General features: G+C 39.6%; 1 protein-coding gene across 4 annotated transcripts in view; it reads left to right on the top strand.

Annotated features, from left to right (window-relative positions):
• otog (otogelin) overlaps positions 1–21,387 on the top strand; it is a 97,607-nt gene that overhangs the window by 57,018 nt on the left and 19,202 nt on the right. For all 4 annotated transcript variants that reach the window (XM_057851630.1, XM_057851623.1, XM_057851637.1 and 1 more), the window contains exons 32-49: positions 588–758; positions 1,076–1,354; positions 2,283–2,400; positions 7,153–7,232; positions 7,478–9,942; positions 10,147–10,321; positions 10,467–10,618; positions 10,700–10,789; positions 10,906–11,098; positions 11,723–11,943; positions 12,058–12,196; positions 18,045–18,233; positions 18,314–18,523; positions 18,648–18,752; positions 19,110–19,214; positions 19,342–19,443; positions 21,106–21,204; positions 21,315–21,355. In XM_057851630.1, the coding sequence (XP_057707613.1) occupies positions 588–758; positions 1,076–1,354; positions 2,283–2,400; positions 7,153–7,232; positions 7,478–9,942; positions 10,147–10,321; positions 10,467–10,618; positions 10,700–10,789; positions 10,906–11,098; positions 11,723–11,943; positions 12,058–12,196; positions 18,045–18,233; positions 18,314–18,523; positions 18,648–18,752; positions 19,110–19,214; positions 19,342–19,443; positions 21,106–21,204; positions 21,315–21,355 (4,934 nt within the window). The remainder of the gene's footprint in view (positions 1–587; positions 759–1,075; positions 1,355–2,282; positions 2,401–7,152; positions 7,233–7,477; positions 9,943–10,146; positions 10,322–10,466; positions 10,619–10,699; positions 10,790–10,905; positions 11,099–11,722; positions 11,944–12,057; positions 12,197–18,044; positions 18,234–18,313; positions 18,524–18,647; positions 18,753–19,109; positions 19,215–19,341; positions 19,444–21,105; positions 21,205–21,314; positions 21,356–21,387) is intronic.

Below are 21,387 nucleotides of genomic sequence, written 5' to 3'. Positions count from 1 at the left end.
ACTATGTGCTTTGAAAACCAAAAGATCTTGACTAGTTTAGGTGAATAATGTTTTTAAATTGTGAGCGTTACTCCTCCCTATGACCTAGAAGGTTGATACTCTCTATATTGCAAACTCAAGAGTACACGACAAAGGGTAATGCTCTCTACTTCTTTCCTCCAATTCATCTTCACTGATAATAGAGCAATTTGTCATTGCTACACAGTGATTAAATTCTATTTCATCCATCCACATTTCTTGAACATGGTAATTCAAACTTGAGTACTGCAATCCTTTAGTGTCTGTGCTTGATGTAGGTAATACATTTGACACTCACAGTTGTGTTCAAAATTACTGAACCCTCACTGCAGCTTCGTGTTGTCGTATGACATTCATCTAGTCAGATCAAAATTAAGACTCCTAAAATCCACAATTCCAGTTGTCTATGTTCCACTTAAGTCATTACTGTTTTGTGCAAGAGATTAAAACCAATGTCAGACTTGCCACACCTCAGGGTTGAATATTTTTTAACACAACTGTAAATGGTTGTTTACAAAGTGAAGTCAATTTCTTTTGAATAACTTACAACAATAACTTGTTTTCTGCAGTGCTTGGGAAAGGCCCCTTTAGATTGGTCCCCTTCAAATATCCGACGCTAGTGCTCGCTGCTAACAGGTCCAGCGGATCAGTGTTTGTGAAGCAAGAAAACACCAGTGACACAACTGGGACCCTCTCACACTTTATGATGACACCAGGCCTGAGCAGAGCACGACCACATGGTGTGTTTCTCTTATAATCTCTGCAGGGTTCAGTTTTACGACTAGTCAATAAAATTCAGGATCAGCAGTTCACTGCAAAAACTTAGACTTTGGTTTTCTTTCTTAGTTTTTACAACAAGCATATTCGCGTTTTGAATCTTCTCTAATTTTTCCATTATAAATTAGCTGTATTGTTCTTATAATTGATCTTACACTTCATTGTTTAGATGCATATTTTTTGTCACTAAATGTCCCAGAAAATTAGTATATAAGGTTACATAGTGGCTAAGAAAATGTATTGACCATAGAGGACTATTTTTTTTTTTTTTGTCCCCTAGACACATCACGGGTATCTTTTGAGGCAGCACACCGACCAAATCACTTCTTGTATGTAAGCCTTAGTGGGCAGGTGAAACTGGCCAAGTGGGAGGAAAGTGAGGCCTTATGGGATCGAGCCACCTTTGTGCTCCACCGGGACACTTGGGTCTCAGGCTTTGACTCTCTGGAGTCCCAGGCAAAGCCTAGATTCTTCTTACATGCCACCCACCCTCGACTTCACCTGCTCAAATATCGTCACACCGACAGCTTCCGCAAGGCCACTCTTTTCAGACTCTCAGGTATTACTCACTAACTAAAGTAAATAAGATTTGCATAGGTAAGGTCACTGTGCAAGTGACAACAGTGGTGAAATTCAACTATGATAGATTTTTTTCTTATTTTGTAAACACTGTATGCATCTCAATTAGTAAATTTATGAAATGACAGAAATGAAGGTCAACCTAATGTTGCAGTTGCTCTAAGACAGGTGGTGTGATCATTTCTCTCGTTGGGTTTTTAAGCTTCTCTCAGCTGTTCATGAGTGTTTGACACTGGGTTTAACTAGTGTCATTGGTCCTCTTTGGGGTTAAAGGTCAACACTTTTGGCTTTTTAGTCACTGCAGCTAAAAACAGAGCAGCATTTGTCTTCTTGTAATGGACTAACTCTCGCTCACAAAAGGGGACAACAGTAATAACATTACAGCATCATAGTACAGTTTTTTATTCAAGTGCATCATGCTTGTCAATGTTGTAGCTTCTAAATTTTAAAGTTTTTTTTTTTTTTTTTAAATTTAAATTTTAGGTTTTATTTGGATGCCTCTTTTCTCCTATTAGCAACATACATTTACTTCTTTAATTGTGACTCTCTAGTAGGAGTCCCGTTGGCCATCACCCTTTTCCATCCAGGCCTATGGTATTTTCTGCACCCTCCTTTCTATTACTAACATTTGTTTGCTGCTACATCTTTCCATCTTTGCTCAGGCTCACTCGCCTGGAATCACCATCCTCATCATCCTTCTGCCATTTTAATCACTATCTCTCCTCTAGACATGCTAAAACCATTTAAGTCTGCACCCTTTCCCCAAACACAAATACAAGCTTAAAAGAAGTTTTGTCATTCGTGATATGGCAGCCTCCAATCCATCTCGGTTTGTGTGTGTAATCGTGTTTGTGCCTTGTTTTCCACCCCCAATAACCCAACAGTAAATGTGTTGCACTTTACATTAGGGACGAGCCAGGATGCCCCTCCTCATCCACAGTGCCAATGGAGATATGACTCCTGTATCAGTCCTTGTTTCAAAACCTGCAGCGACCCATCAGCAGAAGCCTGTGTGGCAATTCCGCAGTGAGACTTTTTACTTCTCATTTAGCAACCCTGACAATCAGAAAAGGAATATTTTTTTGTTCTTATATCCCAGGGGTCGGGAACCTATGTCTCGCGAGCAATATCCGGCTAACCCGTAATCTTAATTGTGGGACCGGCCGCTCGCTTGACATGAACAAGCTGTGATGAGCTGATTTTTCATTCACACATTGATCTTGGACACTTCAATATTACGTTGCAATAATATGCTTTAATTCAGTGTCAATTGGTGGTCCTGCCGTTGCGGATTGCACGGAGATGGGCAGTAACAGAGCTCGCAAGTCTCTGCTCGGCCAGTCGCGGGCCTGGCCCCTCCCAACTCAGTGCTGAGCGAACAGGAGTATATAAAAAATGTGTGGGGAAAAATTAAACAAGACTGAACTGCATGGTACCCCAAGTCATACAGATGCGCGATCGGTTTAACTTTCATGACTTTTTCCATTGTCAAAATGTCACCACTTCCAGGACAGCGAAACTCACGAAACGGCTGCCCTGAGAGGCTCCAGCTGTCTTGGCCACTGTTAAGCAGAACCCCCCCTGGTTGTTTCAGCAAATGTACGCAGCACCTCACCATGTTTCTTTTAGATGTCTTTCCCAAGTGGTGAGGGCGCTAATAAACAGCGATTGTAAAATCCCAAGTAATGATTGTAATATCCCAAGTAATGATGTAAGGCTTTTATTGTCGTTTTCTCAAAATGTATTTCAATCACACTTAGGCGACCGCTCATAAAAACAGAGCTTGACCTCACTCTTGCGTGATGCGCTCAAATGCTTTCACAAAAAAAAAAAAAAAAAAAAAAACTGCTCATAAAACAGACTCTTGACAAGCTGGCAATAGAATATATTGTTAGAAATTATTCAGTGGTATGAAAAGTATCTGAACCAATTGGAATTTCTCACATTATTGCATAAAATCACCATCAAATGTGATCTGATCTTTGTCAAAATCACACAGATGAAAAAAACAGTGTCTGCTGTATGTTATAGGTTTTCATATTGTAATGAGGATAGTATGCAAACAATGACAGAAGGGGGAAAGATAAGTAAGTGAACCATCACATTTAATATTTTGTGGTCCCCCTCCCGCTTTGGCAGCAATAACTTCAACCAGACGTTTCCTGTAGCTGCAGATCAGTCTGGCACATTGATCAGGACTAATCTTGGCCCATTCTTCTCTACAAAACTGCTGTAGTTCAGTCAGATTCCTGGGATGTCTGGCATGAATCGCTGTCTTTAGGTCATGCCCCAGCATCTCAATGGGGTTCAAGACTGGACTTTGACTTGGCCACTCCAAAATGTGTATTTTATTCTTCTGAAACCATTCTGAAATGATTTACTTCTGTGTTTTGGATTATTGACTTGTTGCAGCATCCATCCTCAGGTTTTCCTGCAAAACATCCTGATAAACGTTTTAATTCATTCATCCATTAATGATTACATGTTGTCCAGCCCTGAGGAAGCAAAACAGCCCCAAATCATGATGCTCCCTCCACCATGCTTCACGGTGGGGATGAGGTGTTGCTGATGGTCAGCTGTTCCATTATTCCTCCAAACATGATGTTGTGTGTTACTCCCAAACAATTCAACTTTGGTTTCATCAGTCCACAAAATATTTCTGCTAAACTTCTGTGGAGTGTCCAAGTGCCTTTTTGCGAACATTAAATGAGCAACAATGTTTTTATAGACACCAGTGGCTTCCTCCATGGAGTACTTCCATGAACACCATTCTTGGCCATAATTTTACATAGTTGGTGTGTGCATAGAGATATTGGACTCTGCCAGTGATTCCTGTAAGTCTTTAGCAGACACTCTAGGGTTCTTTTTTACCTCTCTGAGTATTCTGCGGTGAACTCTTGCCGTGATATTTGGTGGACGGCCTCTCCTTGGGAGAGAAGCAACAGTGCCAAATTCTCTCCATTTGTAGACAACTTCTCTGATTGTCGATTGATGAACATCCAGACTTTTAGAAATGGTTTTGTATCCTTTCCCAGCTTTATACAAATCAACAATCCTTGATCGCAGGTCTTCAGACAGCTCTTTTGATCGAGCAATGATCCACATCAGACAATGCTTCTCATCACGACAATTCATACTAGGTGTGTTTTTTATAGTGGGCAGGCCAGCTTTAAACCACTCATCAGTGATTGGGCACACACCTGACTTGAATTGTTTGGTAAAAATTGGCTTCAATTGCTCTTTAAGTCTCCTTAGGCAGAGGGTTCACTTACTTATTTTTCCCCCTTCTCTCATTGTTTGCATATTATCCTCATTTAAATATGAAAAACTTATAAATGTTTGGATGGTTTCAGTTAAAGCAGACAGTTTTTGCATCTGAGTGATTTTCACAAAGATCAGATCACATTTGATGGTGATTTTATGCTGAAATGTGAGAAATTCCAAAAAGTTCAGATACTTTTTAAAATTCATTGGGTGTTTTAGCTCTCCCGGTCAAAAAGGTTCCCGACCCCTGCTATAACCGAAGATGGCAGCATGGTGGAATGGTGAACAACATATCTGCTGCTGCATATCTGCCTTCTCACACAGCACTTGCTTTTATTGGTATTTTATGTCGGCCAGCCGCAAAGTACAATCAGGTGCAAGATTGCCCATATTGTGCAGCAGCCTACCAGGAAGTAAAATGGGGTACTTTCCTTCTGGCACCACATCCTAAAAACATGCATTTTAGTTCATTAACACTTGTCCAAAGCTGTGAATGTGATTGTGAAGGCTTGATTGTCTATATGTTATATGGCCTGCTTATAGCTGGTGACCTAGGTTTTAGTCTGCCTTTTGCTTAGTAAACTGGTATAACATCCAGCTCAGCTGTGACCCTAATCTTTAGTGCAAAAGAAAACACGAGGATAAATTAAGAAATTTTCAATATAATTGAATTACATTGCTCATGCTATATTGCATGAAATTTCATAATTCACGCATTACATCATGAGCATTGAGCACCCTGATTATTCCTCTTGGCAGAGGGAATGAGCTGACAACTACAGTGGGGCAAATCAGTATTTAGTCAACCACTAATTGTGCAAGTTCTCCCGCTTGAAAATATTAGAGAGGCCTGTAATTGTCAACATGGGTAAACCTCAACCATGAGAGACAGAACGTGGGGAAAAAAAAAAACAGAAAATCACATTGTTTGATTTTTAAAGAATTTATTTGCAGATCATGGTGGAAAATAAGTATTTGGTCAATACCAAAAGTTCATCTCAACACTTTGTTATGTACCCTTTGTTGGCAATAACGGAGGCCAAACGTTTTCTGTAACTCTTCACAAGCTTTTCACACACTGTTGCTGGTATTTTGGCCCATTCCTCCATGCAGATCTCCTCTAGAGCAGTGATGTTTTGGGGCTGTCATTGGGCAACACGGACATTCAACTCCCTCCACAGATTTTCAATGGGGTTGACATCTGGAGACTGGCTAGGCCACTCTAGGACCTTGAAATGCTTCTCACGAAGCCACTCCATTGTTGCCCTGGCTGTGTGTTTGGGATCATTGTCATGCTGAAAGACCCAGCCACGTCTCATCTTCAATGCCCCTGCTGATGGAAGGAGATTTTCACTCAAAATCTCTCGATACATGGCCACATTCATTCTTTCCTTTACACAGATCAGTCGTCCTGGTCCCTTTGCAGAAAAACAGCCCCAAAGCATGATGTTTCCACCTCCATGCTTCACAGTGGGTATGGTGTTCTTCGGATGCAATTCAGTATTCTTTCTCCTCCAAACACGAGGACCTGTGTTTCTACCAAGAAGTTCTAGTTTGGTTTCATCTGACCATAACACATTCTCCCAGTCCTCTTCTGGATCATCAAATGCTCTCTAGCGAACCGCAGACAGGTCTGGACGTGTACTTTCTTCAGCAGGGGGACACGTCTGGCAGTGCAGGATTTGAGTCCCTGGCGCCGCATTGTGTTACTGATAGCCTGTGTTACTGTGTTCCCAGCTCACTGTAGGTCATTCACTAGGCCCCCCCGTGTAGTTCTGGGATTTTTGCCCACCGTTCTTTTTATCATTTTGACGCCACGGGTGAGATCTTGCATGGAGCCCCAGATCGAGGGAGATTATCAGTGGTCTTGTATGTCTACCATTTTCTAATAATTGCTCCCACAGTTGATTTCTTTACACCAAGCGTTTTACCTATTGCAGATTCAGTCTTCCCAGCCTGGTGCAGGTCTACAATTTTGTCTCTGGTGTCCTTCGACAGCTCTTTGGTCTTGGCCATAATGGAGTTTGGAGTGTGACTGACTGAGATTGTGGACAGGTGTCTTTTGTACCGATAATGAGTTAAAACAGGTGCCATTAATACAGGTAACGAGTGGAGCCTCGCTAGAACTCGTTAGAAGAAGTTAGACCTCTTTGACAGCCAGAAATCTTACTTGTTTGTAGGTGACCAAATACTTATTTTCCACTCTAATTTGGAAATAAAATCTTTAAAAATCAAACAATATAGTTTTCTGCTTTTTTCCCCACATTCTGTCTCATGGTTGACGTTTACCCATGTTGACAATTACAGGCCTCTCTATCTTTTCAAGTAGGAGAACTTGCACAATTGGTGGTTGACTAAATACTTATTTGCCCCACTGTACATTACACTTTAAGTGGAAAATACCACCAAAAATAGGCTTGAAAGTGAACTTTTGACTGGTGTTCTGTAAAAGATTATATAATGTATATATTAGAAACAGTATACTTCTATAATGTACTGTATTGATGTGTGCAGAGTGGAGGGCTGCCTTCCTGTCTGCCCCCCACACATGGTCCTGGATGAAGTCACTCGTCGTTGTGTCTACGTGGAAGACTGTGAGTACAATCCTTAATCATTATTGAAATAATAATAATAATAATAATTATTATTGTTATTGTAATGATCCTTAATTGTGAAACCATTGCTAAATAAAGTTGTCATACTCTGTGTATTCACAATTTAATTTATACACCTTTATCCCACTCTGAAATTATCTGGAACTATCAATGATAAATCTAAGTCTGTGATTACAGTTATCCTCTATCCTCCTGTAAAATGCTCTTCATGGTTTTTGGTTTAGGTATTAAAGCGCCAGTTATTATGCCCATAATTCCAACGAGTGCCCTGCCAAGCTCTGGGACTGTGTCTTCCACAAAAACCACGGTCTCACTCAACAGAACAATTGGCCCATCCCCCACTTCTCAGTTGACTACTATCACCAATTTCACCACTATTGCTCATCCTGTGAACATGTCCACATCTTTCTCCGCTAGACCACTGATTACTGATGTGTCAACTCAACCAACTGTCCCATCGTCTACTTTACTACTAGAATCTTCCAGAACAGCAGCACCTCTTTCAAAATCATCCCCCAGTGTAAGGCCTGATGTGGTTAAAACTCTGTCAACTCTGAAAGTGACTGAGGAGCATAGCACTACAGCTATCATCAGCCCTTTTGAATCCAGCACATTCAGACTGAGCAGTCATCCTTTTGAAATTACTTCTCTCTTCTGGCTAAGTTCCTCCACCAGGCCCACTGACTCCCTCCAGACTCTCCTCACCTCAAAAGCCCCTCCCAAAATAACAGTAACAAGCGCTACAGGGAGGTCAACCGCCACTTCTCCGCTAGCCACGGAGCGGTCCACAGGGGCTAGACATTCAGTGGACTTGCTAGGAACCACTTCTCATACTCCGTTGCCTACAGAAAGATCAACAGTGACACAACAGATCACTGTACCCAGATCTACTGACACTACATTCACAGGATCGAGGAGTACAAAAACTTTGACAGCAGGGAAAACTCCTCCAATGTACCCAATGTCAACCATCTCTACCAGTTTTCCAAATACAGCCTTTTCCACAACTTCCTCAAGATTTACCCAACCTCCTGTGAAAACAGCAACCATATCTATGACAACAATCAGTTCATCAAAGACCACAGACACTGTCACTCGAGTTAAACCCTATAAAACTAGCACCACAATGCACTACATTAGACCAAAGACAACGACTCTTCCAATTTTTGAACTTACCACTGGGAAGGTACTTTTGACATCCTCATCTGCTCCTAAAATGCCAACATCAACGCCAGTCCAGGTCGCTCTGCCTACGACAGTGCCGACTGCTACCTCTGTTGCTTCAGACCAGCAACCAACAGCAAAGCTAGCGACCATACCTAAATCTACTTTGCCCAAAATGACTTCTCAGCCACCCTCTAAGCTCACAGCCATAATTTTTGGGTCTACTTCCACTAAGCCAAAGACCTCAAGACCTCCAAAGGTAGCTGTAGCCAGCACTATCGCCACCACTTCTATTTTATCAGCAATATCAACTGTAGGATCCGTGAGCCCCAGAAAAACTGTTGTTCCCACACAATCACCAATCTCCACCACACAGACATCCCGACCATGGTCTTACCCCCATTTCCTTACCTCGTCTAGCCCTTTGTACATTCCCACGACAAAGACAACACCTAAGCGTACCTCTCAAACTGCTCCACTTGTGGTCAGTTTGACTAAAACAACTGATATACCTCAAATTCCAGTATCAAGTGCAGTCATCACATCCGCTACAGCAGCCACTAACACGACCACACCTGCTACAACTTCATCTCACAGGATGTCTACTGCAGAGGTTACGACCAAGATAGTAACACCAGAGCGCCCTCTTCGACCCGATGTTCCTGACATTTCTCTCACTACAGGACCGACAAGACTTGCCATTGTAACAACAAAACAAGTTACTGTACAACCAATCACAGTGACAACACATCCACCGGCTAGTGTAATGGAACCTACAGGCGCAACAACCACGTCGTTTCGACCTATCTCTCTACCTCAAACAGCTACTTCTCATTCAACATCAATAAAAATAAGTTCACCGGACGAGGTCACCACACAGCTTGTGTCAACTATAAGACTTACATCTGTTGACACAACTAAAACTGGAATCACACTGGTGACCTCGATAAGGCCAACACAGAGCATTCCAGTGACAACACGAGTTACACCTGAAAGCGAATCAACCAAGAGGCCAGTAGTATCTGGGGTTACTTTGCCAATAAAACCCGCGGCAGAAACTACTCAAGCAAACCTCTCAACTACTGTCACACCACAACCAGGCAAAACCATTGTATTAGGCGTTTCATCTCCAAGTATATCCACATCAGAAGAACCATTGACAACGGCAAGCACACCAAAGACTCAGACAACACGTGCAGCCACATCCTCAATGACCCGACCTCCAATGCCTGAAAGAACCATACCATTCTCCCACCTGACAACCACAGAGTCAGTGGTGGCACCAAAGACTTCCCAACCAGTGACGTCTCCAGCACCTAATATAACCGTTAGGACTCCAAAACCTGGTGCTGTTACTTCCGGTATGACTTCCATTCCCGTGACCAGAACGGTTCAAACATCTGTACCGCAAAGGATGAATCACACGAGTCTTGGTTTGACAACACCTTTTGCACCAGTAGAAAAAACAAGTCCTACATCAGATAGCATCACCTCCATGAATGTATCATTCACAAAGGCATGCACGGTGGGTTCACTTGATGTTATATGCTTTCTTAATGATAGTCTTGAATTTTCAGTGTATCTTTATGGTATTATAGCATCGTTTTAGATCTAATTGCCAAGAACAACAATCAAAAATGAACATTTCAAAATAGAACTACATTCTTTTTACAGTTGTTGAAAAAAAATTGCTCAACGTGTTTCTATGCTCTGTTTGTATCTAAACCAGCCTCCATATGTGGAGATTGTTGATGAGTGCACCAAGTTCATCTGTGTCAACAATCAGCTCATCTTGTTCAATAAATCCCTAAACTGCCCCTTCTCTCAACCGTTGAACTGTGGTTTGCTTGGCTTTGCCATATTGGTCAATGGTGACAAATGCTGCCCCCAGTGGGACTGTCCATGTAAGAGAAACAGTAAAATAATTGATTTTTAAATAATCTAATACTAAACAAGCATATCATAACTGTACTATGTTTTCAGATGTTTTCAGACACTTCCTTATATTCATGAGATCATTATGTCACTATTTCATTGTTTCTATTCCAGGTCGCTGCTCTATGTTTCCAGACTTGAATGTGATCACATTTGATGGAAACAGTGTTGCCATCTACAAGGCTGCCTCCTTTATAGTGACTCAGCTACCCAACGAGACAGTCAGTGTTCTGGTTCAGGAGTGCCCTGTTGGATCACAGTCACCAGTGAGCTGCTGTGTAGTTTAAGAATATTTTTCCTGTTTCTATAATGTAAGTCACATTTTGATATTATTGTCATTTTTAAAGCTTCTGTGGAATTTTACCAACCTATGTCTGGTGGCACTCAACATCACTCACAATTCCAACCACATCATCATCGACAGGCTACAAAGGAGGGTAGGAAAAACATTTTTGGTTTACTTAAACAATAGTAACTCACACATGAGGACAGGAAGGTTCCAGTCTGAAATCAATAAATAATTAACATTAGCAAATGCAAACTTTCCCCGCAGCTCTATGTCAACTCTCGGTACGCCAAGCCTCGTTTTAAAAAGTTTGGGTTTGAGGTCTACGACACGGGCAACATGTATCTGATCCGAAGCCCGACTGGTCTCAAGCTGCAGTGGTATCACAGCACTGGAATGATGGTAATCGACAGTGACAGCCCCAGCTCTGGCAAGACCCTACCCACCATTGGCCTCTGTGGTATGAACTTGCCTAAATGGTCAAACTCGAAGCTAAAAGATTATTTTTTTTCAAAAATCATCAAATGTTATTTAATTTTGATTATGGACTGTTAACAAAATCCTAGACAACCAAATTAGTGATGAACATGCAATTTCAAGTAATCTTTTTAGGGTAGCGCATTTTTGGCTACATTTGAGCATCAGTAAGAATGCATTGGCTTGATCTCTAAATTTTGAAACAGAAATAAGACTAAAAGCCCCAATCCAGCTGATTTTACAGTAAGTCATTTATGAAACCAAATTTATCTTACACTCCTCCCCAATTAGGTGATAAAAATAATATTTGTTACTTTGATTTTTCAGTGGAATTTGATAATAGTCATGTGGAATAGCCAAATTTTAGACCTCTAATCTAAAGATAGCCATAAATGTGATCAATTAAACAGGAAAACTAAACAATTTTAATTCTGTACTTGTTAAAGACAGTCTTAATAATACTAAACCAATCAATACTTCCAAGTCTCTTTCATCAATTATTAAATTTTTTGTCACTATTAGTAAACAAAACAGAAGTGTGAGTGTCGACATTGTAATAATGTGTTTCTGCATTCGTATACACACCCTATTCGCTCGTATCCTTAAGGTTTTTGTGATGGAGACCCAACAAATGACCTGACTTTGGCCAATGGTACCACTGTGGGAAGGAATGAGGCTGCATCGCTCTTCATCGACAGCTGGCAGGTTCCCAATACCACCAGCTATGTCAGTTACAGTCGGCGCAGAGACTTCAACTGCTCCACCAGTGACTGCTCCCGGTGCTTGGTCATGCTACAAAAACCAGCCTTTTTTCCATGCCATGCCTTTGTAAGTTTTCACATCCTTAAAGTCAGTGGCGAACTGACCTGCTGGATGTTTTATGTTCTATGTATGAAAGCACACGATAACCAATTTGCAAACATGTATGTTTTATTTTTCAAGGTCTCTCCAAGCACTTTCTGTGAGGTTTGGGTCCAAGATGTGGAGTATGTGAACAACCAGTGTGTGGCACTGGCTGCCTACGTAGCCACTTGCCACAAATTCAACATCTGCATTGAATGGAGGAGACCAGATTACTGTCGTAAGATTGAATCCTCACGACACGATGATCTTTATTAATGTCACTAAAATCATAGTGAGGACTTACCTATGCAATTGTGTCATCATTGGGAGAATTATTACAGAATATGGACAATACAGTTAATGCAAAATATTATGCTCAAAATTGTTTGATGTATGGTAATTATAAATCCACGTTGCCTTTCCTTATAGTCACATTTAATGAAAGGGAGGTCTTTGATTTCTGTGTATCTAAATGTTTTTATCCTGTGTAAATTAGATTTGTCCATCAATAAAAAGTACCGAGTACTCTAAGCTTGTTTTACTTCCCCCAAAAGTATTAAGTTAGCGGTGTTGTTAATCTTACTTTAAAAAAGTAGTTTATTACAGTTACAAATTACTTCATTCAAAAAGTAATTGAGTTGACTCAGTTACCTCACCGTAAGTGTAATTAGTTTCTCGGCAAAGTAACTGACATTACTTTTCATGTTCTTCAGTTATTACATGATCCATTCTATAACTTCTTTCACATCAAATATGTTTATAGTAACTGATTGAATTGAACGGAGCTATCTTTTTCATTCCAAAAAACATAGGTCACCCTTTTAACATTTTAAAAAAAATCACCTACAGTATATAATAGTGTAATGCTATCCAAACGTTAACTTTCAAATGCTGTGGGGAAAAAAAGCCTTTTTCCTGATGTACTGAACCGTGGCTTGTGTGTACCGTGACACTCCTAATAGAGTTCTGGCCAAAAGTATTGGCACCCCTATAATTCTGTCAGATAATACTCAATTTCTCCCAGAAAATGATTGCAATTACAAATGCTTTGGTAGCAATATCTGTATTTATTTTGCTTGTAATGAAAAAACAAAAGAGAATTAAAAAAAAAAATAATAATAAAAAATAAATTATTATCATTTTACACAAAACTTCAAAAATGGGCCGGACACAAGTATTGGCACGCTCAGCCTAATACTTGGTAGCACAACCTTTAGACAAAATAACTGCGAACAACCACTTCCGGTATCCACCAATGAGTTTCTTACAATGCTCTGCTGGAAACTGCCATTTTCAGATCTCTCCACAGGTGTTCTATGGGATTCAGGTCTGGACTCATTGCTGGCCACTTTAGAAGTCTCCAGTGCTTTCTCTCAAATCATTTTCTAGTGCTTTTTGAAGAGTGTTTTGGGTCATTGTCCTGCTGGAAGATCCATGATGTCTGAGGGAGATCCAGTTTTCTCTCACTGGGCCCTCCATTATGCTGCAAAATTTGTTGGTAGTCTTCAGACTTCATAATGCCATGCACACGGTCAAGCAGTCCGGTGCCAGAGGTAGCAAAGCAACCCCAAAACATCAGGGAACCTCCACCATGTTTGACTGTGGGGACCGTGTTCTTTTCTTTGAAGGCCTAGTTTTTTTTCTGTACAGTAAACTCTGTCGATGCCATTTCCCGAAAAGCTCTACTTTTGTCTCATCTGACCAGAGAACATTCTTCCAAAACGTTTTTGGCTTTCTCAGGTAAGTTTTGGCAAACTCCAGCCTGGCTTTTTTATGTCTCTGGGTCAGAAGTGGGGTCTTCCTGGGTATCCTACAATAGAATCCCTTTTCATTCCACTTTTGACGGATAGTACGGTTTGACACTGTTGTACCCTCGGACGGCAGGACACCTTTAACATTGTTTGGATGTTAGTCGAGGTTCTTCATCACCCCTCTGCACAATCTTTCGTTCAAATCTCTAGTCAATTTTTCTTTTCTGTCCACATATTGGGAGGTTAGCCACAGTGCCATGGGCTTTACACTTTTTGATGACACTGCACCCGGTAGACACAGGAACGTTCAGGTCTTTGGAGATGGACCTGTAGCCTTGAGATTGCCCTTGCTTCCTCACAATTTTGCTTCTCAAGTCCTCAGACAGTTCTTTGGTCCACTTTCTTTTCTCCATGCTCAATGTGGTACACACAAGGACACAGGGCAAAGGCTGAGTAAACTTTAATCCATTTTAACTGGCTGCAAGTGTGATTTAGTTATTGCCATCATCTGTTATGTGCCACAGGTAAGTAAAAGGTGCTGTTAATTACACAAATTAGGGAAGAATCATTTGGTTTTTCAAAGGGTGTTAATACTTTTGTCCGCCCCATTTTTGGACCCCCCCCCCCCCCCCCCCCCAATTCTCTTTTGTGTGTGTGTGTGTTTTTTTTTATTTTGCAAGCAAAATAAATGAATATATTAAGACCAAAGCATTTGTAATTGCAATCATTTATAGGGAGAAATTGAGCATTGTCTAATAGAATTGCAAGGGTGCAATACTTTTGGCCAGCACTGTATATATAGATATATTTTTCAATATTTAGGTTAGGCTTGAATCTCTTTCCTCTTTTTTCCCCACTGTTTTCATTGATTTTCTAACAAATAATTTACACCATCAAAAACAATACAATAAAAAAACACACCAGAACACAAAACCCCCCAAAAAACAAACAATTGTTCCTCTGCCATTATTAAGCTCCAGCTTTTTTTTCTTCCTCCTCCTTCTTCCCCTTTTATCTTCCATAACACAGAATCACAGTTCACAATTTGATCCAGTGGCCCTCATGTTAGTTTCCTCTTTTTGACATAATCATAAAAGGTTTCCTCTTTGCTCTAGATGTGTTGTTTAAAAAAAAAAAAAAAAAAAAAAAAAAAAAACTCACACAAGGTTTATGGATATATCATTCAAGGAAGGTTTAGTATGGAGTCACAGGAGTGCCAAAATTAAAAATAAATGAATAAATAAATAAATGAATGAATAAATAAATATAAAGAGAAATAAATATATAAATATATAAGTAAATAAATGAATAGGTAAATAAATGAACGAATAAATAAATATAAAGAAAAATAAATATATAATCCATTGACTTTTACTTTCTGTCATTGAGCACCACAAACGGAAAAAACAATAACAATTGTATTTTTTGCCTTTGCCTGTTCTGTTTGGCTTTCACATTGTCATTGTCATTTGTCGATCGCCTTTCCTCTTCGGGAATGTAAATGGCAAATGCGCAGAGAAACGGTCTGTCAATCAAATGACGTTGGGCGGGGCTTTCCAACCAGGAATAGTAGTCGATAACTGATTATTCCTAGTTTACCTGAAGGAAAGTGACATCGGTTATCGAGTTGCACGTGTGTTTTTTATGGATAGGATAGACTGGATAGATATGGATATGGATAGACTTTTTACGTGATAGATTCAACGATAGAAATACTTTTTTCTAGACCGGTAAAAAAATATATTATAAAATATATTATTCGACACACATGCCAGACCATTCAAAGAATAATTATTTTCTATGTCCGAATCTTCGCGTTTATAATCATGACGACATTGGAGGAAGTGGCGTAGTGCAGTCACACAAAACAGCCGTGGTCGCGCTTGGGTAGCCGTACGGCGCATGTGCGGAAAGTTAAACCAGGAATAATCAGTTATCGACTACTATTCCTGGTTGGAAAGCCCCTCCCAACGTCATTTGATTGACAGACTGTTACTCTGCGCATTTGCCATTTACATTCCCGAAGAGGAAAGGCGATCGACAAATGACAATGACAATGTGAATGCCAAACAGAAAACACAAAGGCAAAAAATACAATTGTCATTGTTTTTTCTGTTTGTGGTTGTTAATGACCAAAAGTAAATGTCAATGACAAAGTATACCGTTATATTTTTATTTATTTATATATTTATTTCTCTTTATATTTATTTATTCGTTCATTTATTTACCTATTCATTTATTTATTTATATATTTATATATTCTCTTTATATTTATTTATTCATTCATTTATTTATTTATTCATTTATTTTCAATTTTGGCTCCATAGTTTAGGGCAAGTTACTATTTTTGGTAATAAAAATCAAAAACAAATTCTTATTATATTGTAGCATCTACAAGGACAACACCAACTTGGTGATGATAATGCATACTGAACAGGAAAACAGTCCATTATTTTCAATTAATTGTACCCACCTGAACACCAAGAACTGTATGTAAAAAGTTTCCCGAGCATTTAACATGATGCTCACCACACTAAATGCTAATGCTAGCGAGAATACGAATGCTATGCTAACGCTCCGAGCCATCTAGCATCGTGTTTGCAACAGCATCACAACCCCCTTCCCCTCTTCCTCTCTGCTCCCTCCTTGCCTCTCAGACATTTCTCGCGGCATTCAACCAACATAGTAATACATAGTAACGCATGCCTTTACATCCTCAGCAGAGTTTGCGCTAGACATTTTCGTTGTCTGTCATTTTGACTGACAGGGTCATAAAAATCCGGTCATAGTCTATTTTTACCCGTCACTTAAATTTTTAAAATGATAATGATGACATATTCAATAGTTTAGTTTTTATTCATTTTTAAGTAATATTGTAACGCTTGCTTGGCGGCGAAAAATTAGACACGGAAGTCGTGGTATTTTTCTCCCTTTTTACTCTGCTTACCGCCAACAACTCCGCCCCCAAAGAAAAAGAGGCAACGATATAGACCCCAATCACCAACGTCACACAATGATCTTAATTGTGGTTGTCAGCCCAAAATATTCTAAATATATATTAAATGCATCTTACCAGATATAAAATGACTACTACATAGTCTGTGGTGATCGTTTGGTGCCCACATTTCTTGTCGAATTACAGCAGTCCATCGCGCTCTCATCTTCGGGTCTCTCAGAATACGGTAGAACTTAAGTCTCTCCGTCTATCTTCTCTGTTACAGCAACCAACCGCCACACACGCCTTCACCATTTTGATTATTAATATTAACGAGCAGAAAAACACGCTGTAATAGGAGGCATGTACGTAGCGGTAATGTGTAAACATGACGATATGGCGGCTCCAGTCAGGGGGGCGGAGTTGTGACGTCATGTGATTGGGGGCTATACACAGGTGGCAATCTTGTCCATCAATTGGATGACGCACTGGCACACCGGCTGCACCAATAAGAACCTCGCGTTGATGTGTCAATCACGGTGCCGCCGCCAGACCCCGGTCACGCTACAATATTCTGACAGAAGAGCCAACGACGTCATGCATTAAGAGAGACAATAGCTAATTAATATGCTAACTCGCCACCCTGTGGTCTGGGGTGTGAATTGCAACCTGTCAAAATGACGGACGGACTTCAGCTTTTTCCGTCACCGTTTTAAAAAACCGGTCAACGACGGAAAATATCCTCAGTAACGGCAACGGCGTTGCGATGGGAAAAGTAATTAATTATATTACTCACGGTAACACTTTACAATAAGGGTCCCCTAATTAACATTAGTCAATGCATTTTTAGACAATAACTCATGTTTAAGTAACATAAAAGTAATTAATTTAATCCCTTATCTAACATTTATTAATATATTAATTAACATGACTTAATGCTTTAGTTAATGCATTTTAATACAATAAGTAATGTTTAAGTAACATTACAATAATTCATATAATTGCTTCTCTAACATTTATTAATATATTAATTAACATGAGTTAATGCATTAGTTAATTCAGTAATGCCATTCAGTAATGGTTAATAAAGGTTAAAGGGGGGACTTAAGCATTTATGATTTCTTAGTTAAGGGACACATGTGCTACACTTTACAATAAGGGTCCAAAAAACATTCAGTAATGGTTAATAAAGGTTTGGGGGGGTTAAGCATTTATAATTTCTTAGTTAAGGGACAAATGTGCTAAACTTTACAATAAGGGTCCGAAAAACATTCAGTAATGGTCAATTAAGGTTAGAGTATAACGGCGTTAGTAACGCCGTTATACTCTAACGCCGTTCTTAACAACGCTGTTAGTCAGAGCATTACTTTTTGTAACAGTTCTTGCCTTTCTTCCTGTAGCCTTCATTTGTCCTGAAACGATGAGTTACAAAGCCTGTCTGCCAGCCTGCACGTCTAAGTCATGTCCTAATCAGGATTTTGACTCAGACCCAGACCACTGCTCAGGCCTGACTGAGGGTTGTGCCTGCCCGGAAGGAATGCTACTTCATCGGCCATACACTTCCCTCTGCATACCTCCCAATAAGTGTGGTAGGGGCCACTTACTGTATGTTTTATTGTATGACAGAATATGTAAGCACGTGAATCAATTAATTGAGGTGTATGTGTAGCCTGCACTGACAGTTTTGGAAATCCACGTGCACATGGTGAGGTGTGGAAGGCTTCAAAGGACTCCTGCTGTATGTACCGCTGCGACAAAGATGCAGTTATCCCTGTGGAGTACAACTGTTCCACCATGATGACGCCTGTGTGCCAGCGAGTTGGGGAGGTAGTCGTCAGCCTGGCAGATGACACCAGCTGCTGCCCCCGTAAAATATGTGGTAAAGCCGGCGAGAAGCTTTAAGTGTCAACCACATTACAGTGTGGAGATCATCAAGTTGTTTATGTGATCAATCATCGAGTGCAGAGTGTAAAAAGATGAGATGATATCATCTGACTTTTCAGTGTGCAATCAGACTCATTGTGACCACCTGCCTCCCGACTGTAAGTATGGGGAGAAGTTGGTGGCATACTACCGAAAGGACTCGTGCTGTCCAGAATATGTGTGCGGTAAGTACACAGTAGCACATTCTTGACCAAAGATAGTATTACTTGTGTTTGGAGCAGCAATTTAAGATCTATATTAAAAACAGCATCAATTTGATCAATTTATTAAATTTCTTGAAACACTCCTTGCTGATGTGGATTGCTTATGTTAACCTCATGCTAAAGTTGATGAACAGTAATTGTATCTTAAAAAAAAAAGAAAAAGATAAAAACAGTCTCAAAGGTTGTTTGATTTTAGGAGCAAACTCAAAAAGAGTATTTTTCAAGTTGTCATTGCCATTCGGTTTGTATATCATCCATCTATACATCCATTCTATTAGTTCTTTAACTAAATTTTCTATGTTTTTATATGGATTTCAGAGTGTGATCCTGCAAACTGTGAGGCAGAGATTCCCACCTGTAGAAATGACCAGTCTTTAATTGCAACTAGAACTCGAGATAGCTGCTGTCTGACTTACATCTGCAGTAAGTATCAAACTTTCTAACCAAATACATTATTTTAGAAAAGACTGCATCAGAAATACACTTTTCCACTGTAATCATATGAGTGTCACCCAGTGTGATTAAGTGACTGTGTGTGTCTTTCCTGTAGTGTGCTCTTCTTGTATGGACACACCTCCACTATGTCGGGATGGTGAGATTCTGACAGTCAACGAGAACAGCACTGACCGATGCTGCCCCTCCTACTATTGTGGTCAGCACACACAAGCATGTACACAAACCGAAAAAAAAAACTTTTTACTTTCATTTTTTATTCCTAAATATAGTAAAATAAATGCAAAATGCATTCTACATATTTAACATTTACACATGTACACTGTATGGACAGTTTTATTAATATATACTGTAGTGTTTTATATGACTTTTTTAATATTTACATGTTAACCCAGGTCAAATCTTCTCATATAGCGCTTTAATCACAATTTACACACTGTCAGCACCGCCCTTAAAGCCACAGAGGTCACAGAAAAATAAACTGTGAAACACAGAGTGTTTGTCTGTGGGATGGGCTGCTGTGTTACCTTTGGCACAGGATGTCTTGAATCTTTGCAGGGTGCAAAGAAATGTCAAGAATATCAATGTATTCTAAACAGAAATGTGTCCCCCAATGTCAGAAAGCTTGGTTTCAGTCGCAGGTCATGGGTCTTGAAAGCTCAATGCGGGACGCGTACTTTTGTTTCTGAATGCGTATGGGTCGATTCCGTAACACACCTCCTTTAAACTAGTCAAATTCCCTTGTTTTCAGTGTAAATCTACTACAAATAAATGAAATTGTCTGCCAGTGTTTCAAGTAAATTTTACTCACTTAGATTTCTTGAAATAAGAAACATAGCTAGTTGAAAATCTTAACGCTTGTCAGACATGTTCTTAATTCAAGAATAGCTATAGTTGAAAACATTATTTGAAAGATTTTTTTTCCTGATTTAGGTGAAAAATTAACATTTTTTTTAGATGTATGGGCTTAATAAGAACAAATAGTAATATTTACTTAAACTACCGTATTTAGAAGAAGCTCATCAGACTTACTCAAAAACTAAGGATTTTAAAGATGAATATGGCTCCATCTGATACTATATGCTGCTAAAAAAAAGATAATTTTACATTGATGGGCATCCACTATTTGCTACGACAAGAGAGAGCGAGTGTTAATTAGCCATTTTCAACTGGTACTCGGAGGTCTTTATTGCCACAGAATGCTACAACAAAGCTGCTATATAAGGGCTAGCGCTAGCTAGCTACTTCAAGTTTAGAAGGCAAGGTAAAGTGGATTATATATATTTGCAAATTTATCTGTGACCTGTTTTTTAAAGTTAGTTTATTTTTAAGCATTTAGACAACACGAGTTGGTGATGTTGATGCGTGTTTGTCTGGTTATTAAATACATTTTTCATTAATCAAATATTTCTGTGTAACCTCTACGTAAAATATCCAATGTTAAGATATGGACACCTTCGGTTTATAGTCAAGTGTGGCATATATGTGGATTTATTTCTAAAATTCTGTGAAATTTGGCCAGTGCAGCTTATAATCAGGTGCGCTTTATAGTCCAGAAATTACAGTAAATGGATTAATATGACACATTTGCAGTGTACAGTTGCCAACCCTACTTAAATCTGAAAAATACACCTAATAATAGATAAAAGCTAAACATTGGACTTTTCTGAATTTGACTTCTATGAGACCTAATCCTGTTGAATACAGTATGCGTGTATTTAGATGGAGCTGAAACATCTTCAAACTTTTGACATCTGGAGCTGTTTGCTTATGAAGAAATTGCTAAACAACACTTGAAGGCGCCTATGTGTCTATTCAGTGTACAAAATGCACATGTGTGTCTCTGTCTGTGTGTCTTTAGTATGTGATCCCTCCAGGTGTTCTCAACCAAGCTGTCCTTATGGGATGTCAGTGCTGTCAGTGTCCAGTACAGATCATTGCTGTGGCGAGCATACATGCGGTACAACATGAAATATATGATGTGTATATTATGATATTTATGATGTGTAACAGCTAGTGTACCTTTGGAATTGTTTCGTCTTTAAAATACCTCTGACTTAATGTTTTCAGAATGTTCCTGTGACAAGATTACCCCCCCGAAATGTGGACTGGTATGTTGTAGTACTTGCATTTCTGCCTCTTT

Source organism: Corythoichthys intestinalis, chromosome 1, assembly GCF_030265065.1.
Source record: "Corythoichthys intestinalis isolate RoL2023-P3 chromosome 1, ASM3026506v1, whole genome shotgun sequence".
Lineage (NCBI taxonomy): Eukaryota > Metazoa > Chordata > Actinopteri > Syngnathiformes > Syngnathidae > Corythoichthys > Corythoichthys intestinalis.
Note: the sequence above shows the minus strand (reverse complement) of the source record. Positions and strands in the feature narration are given on the sequence as shown.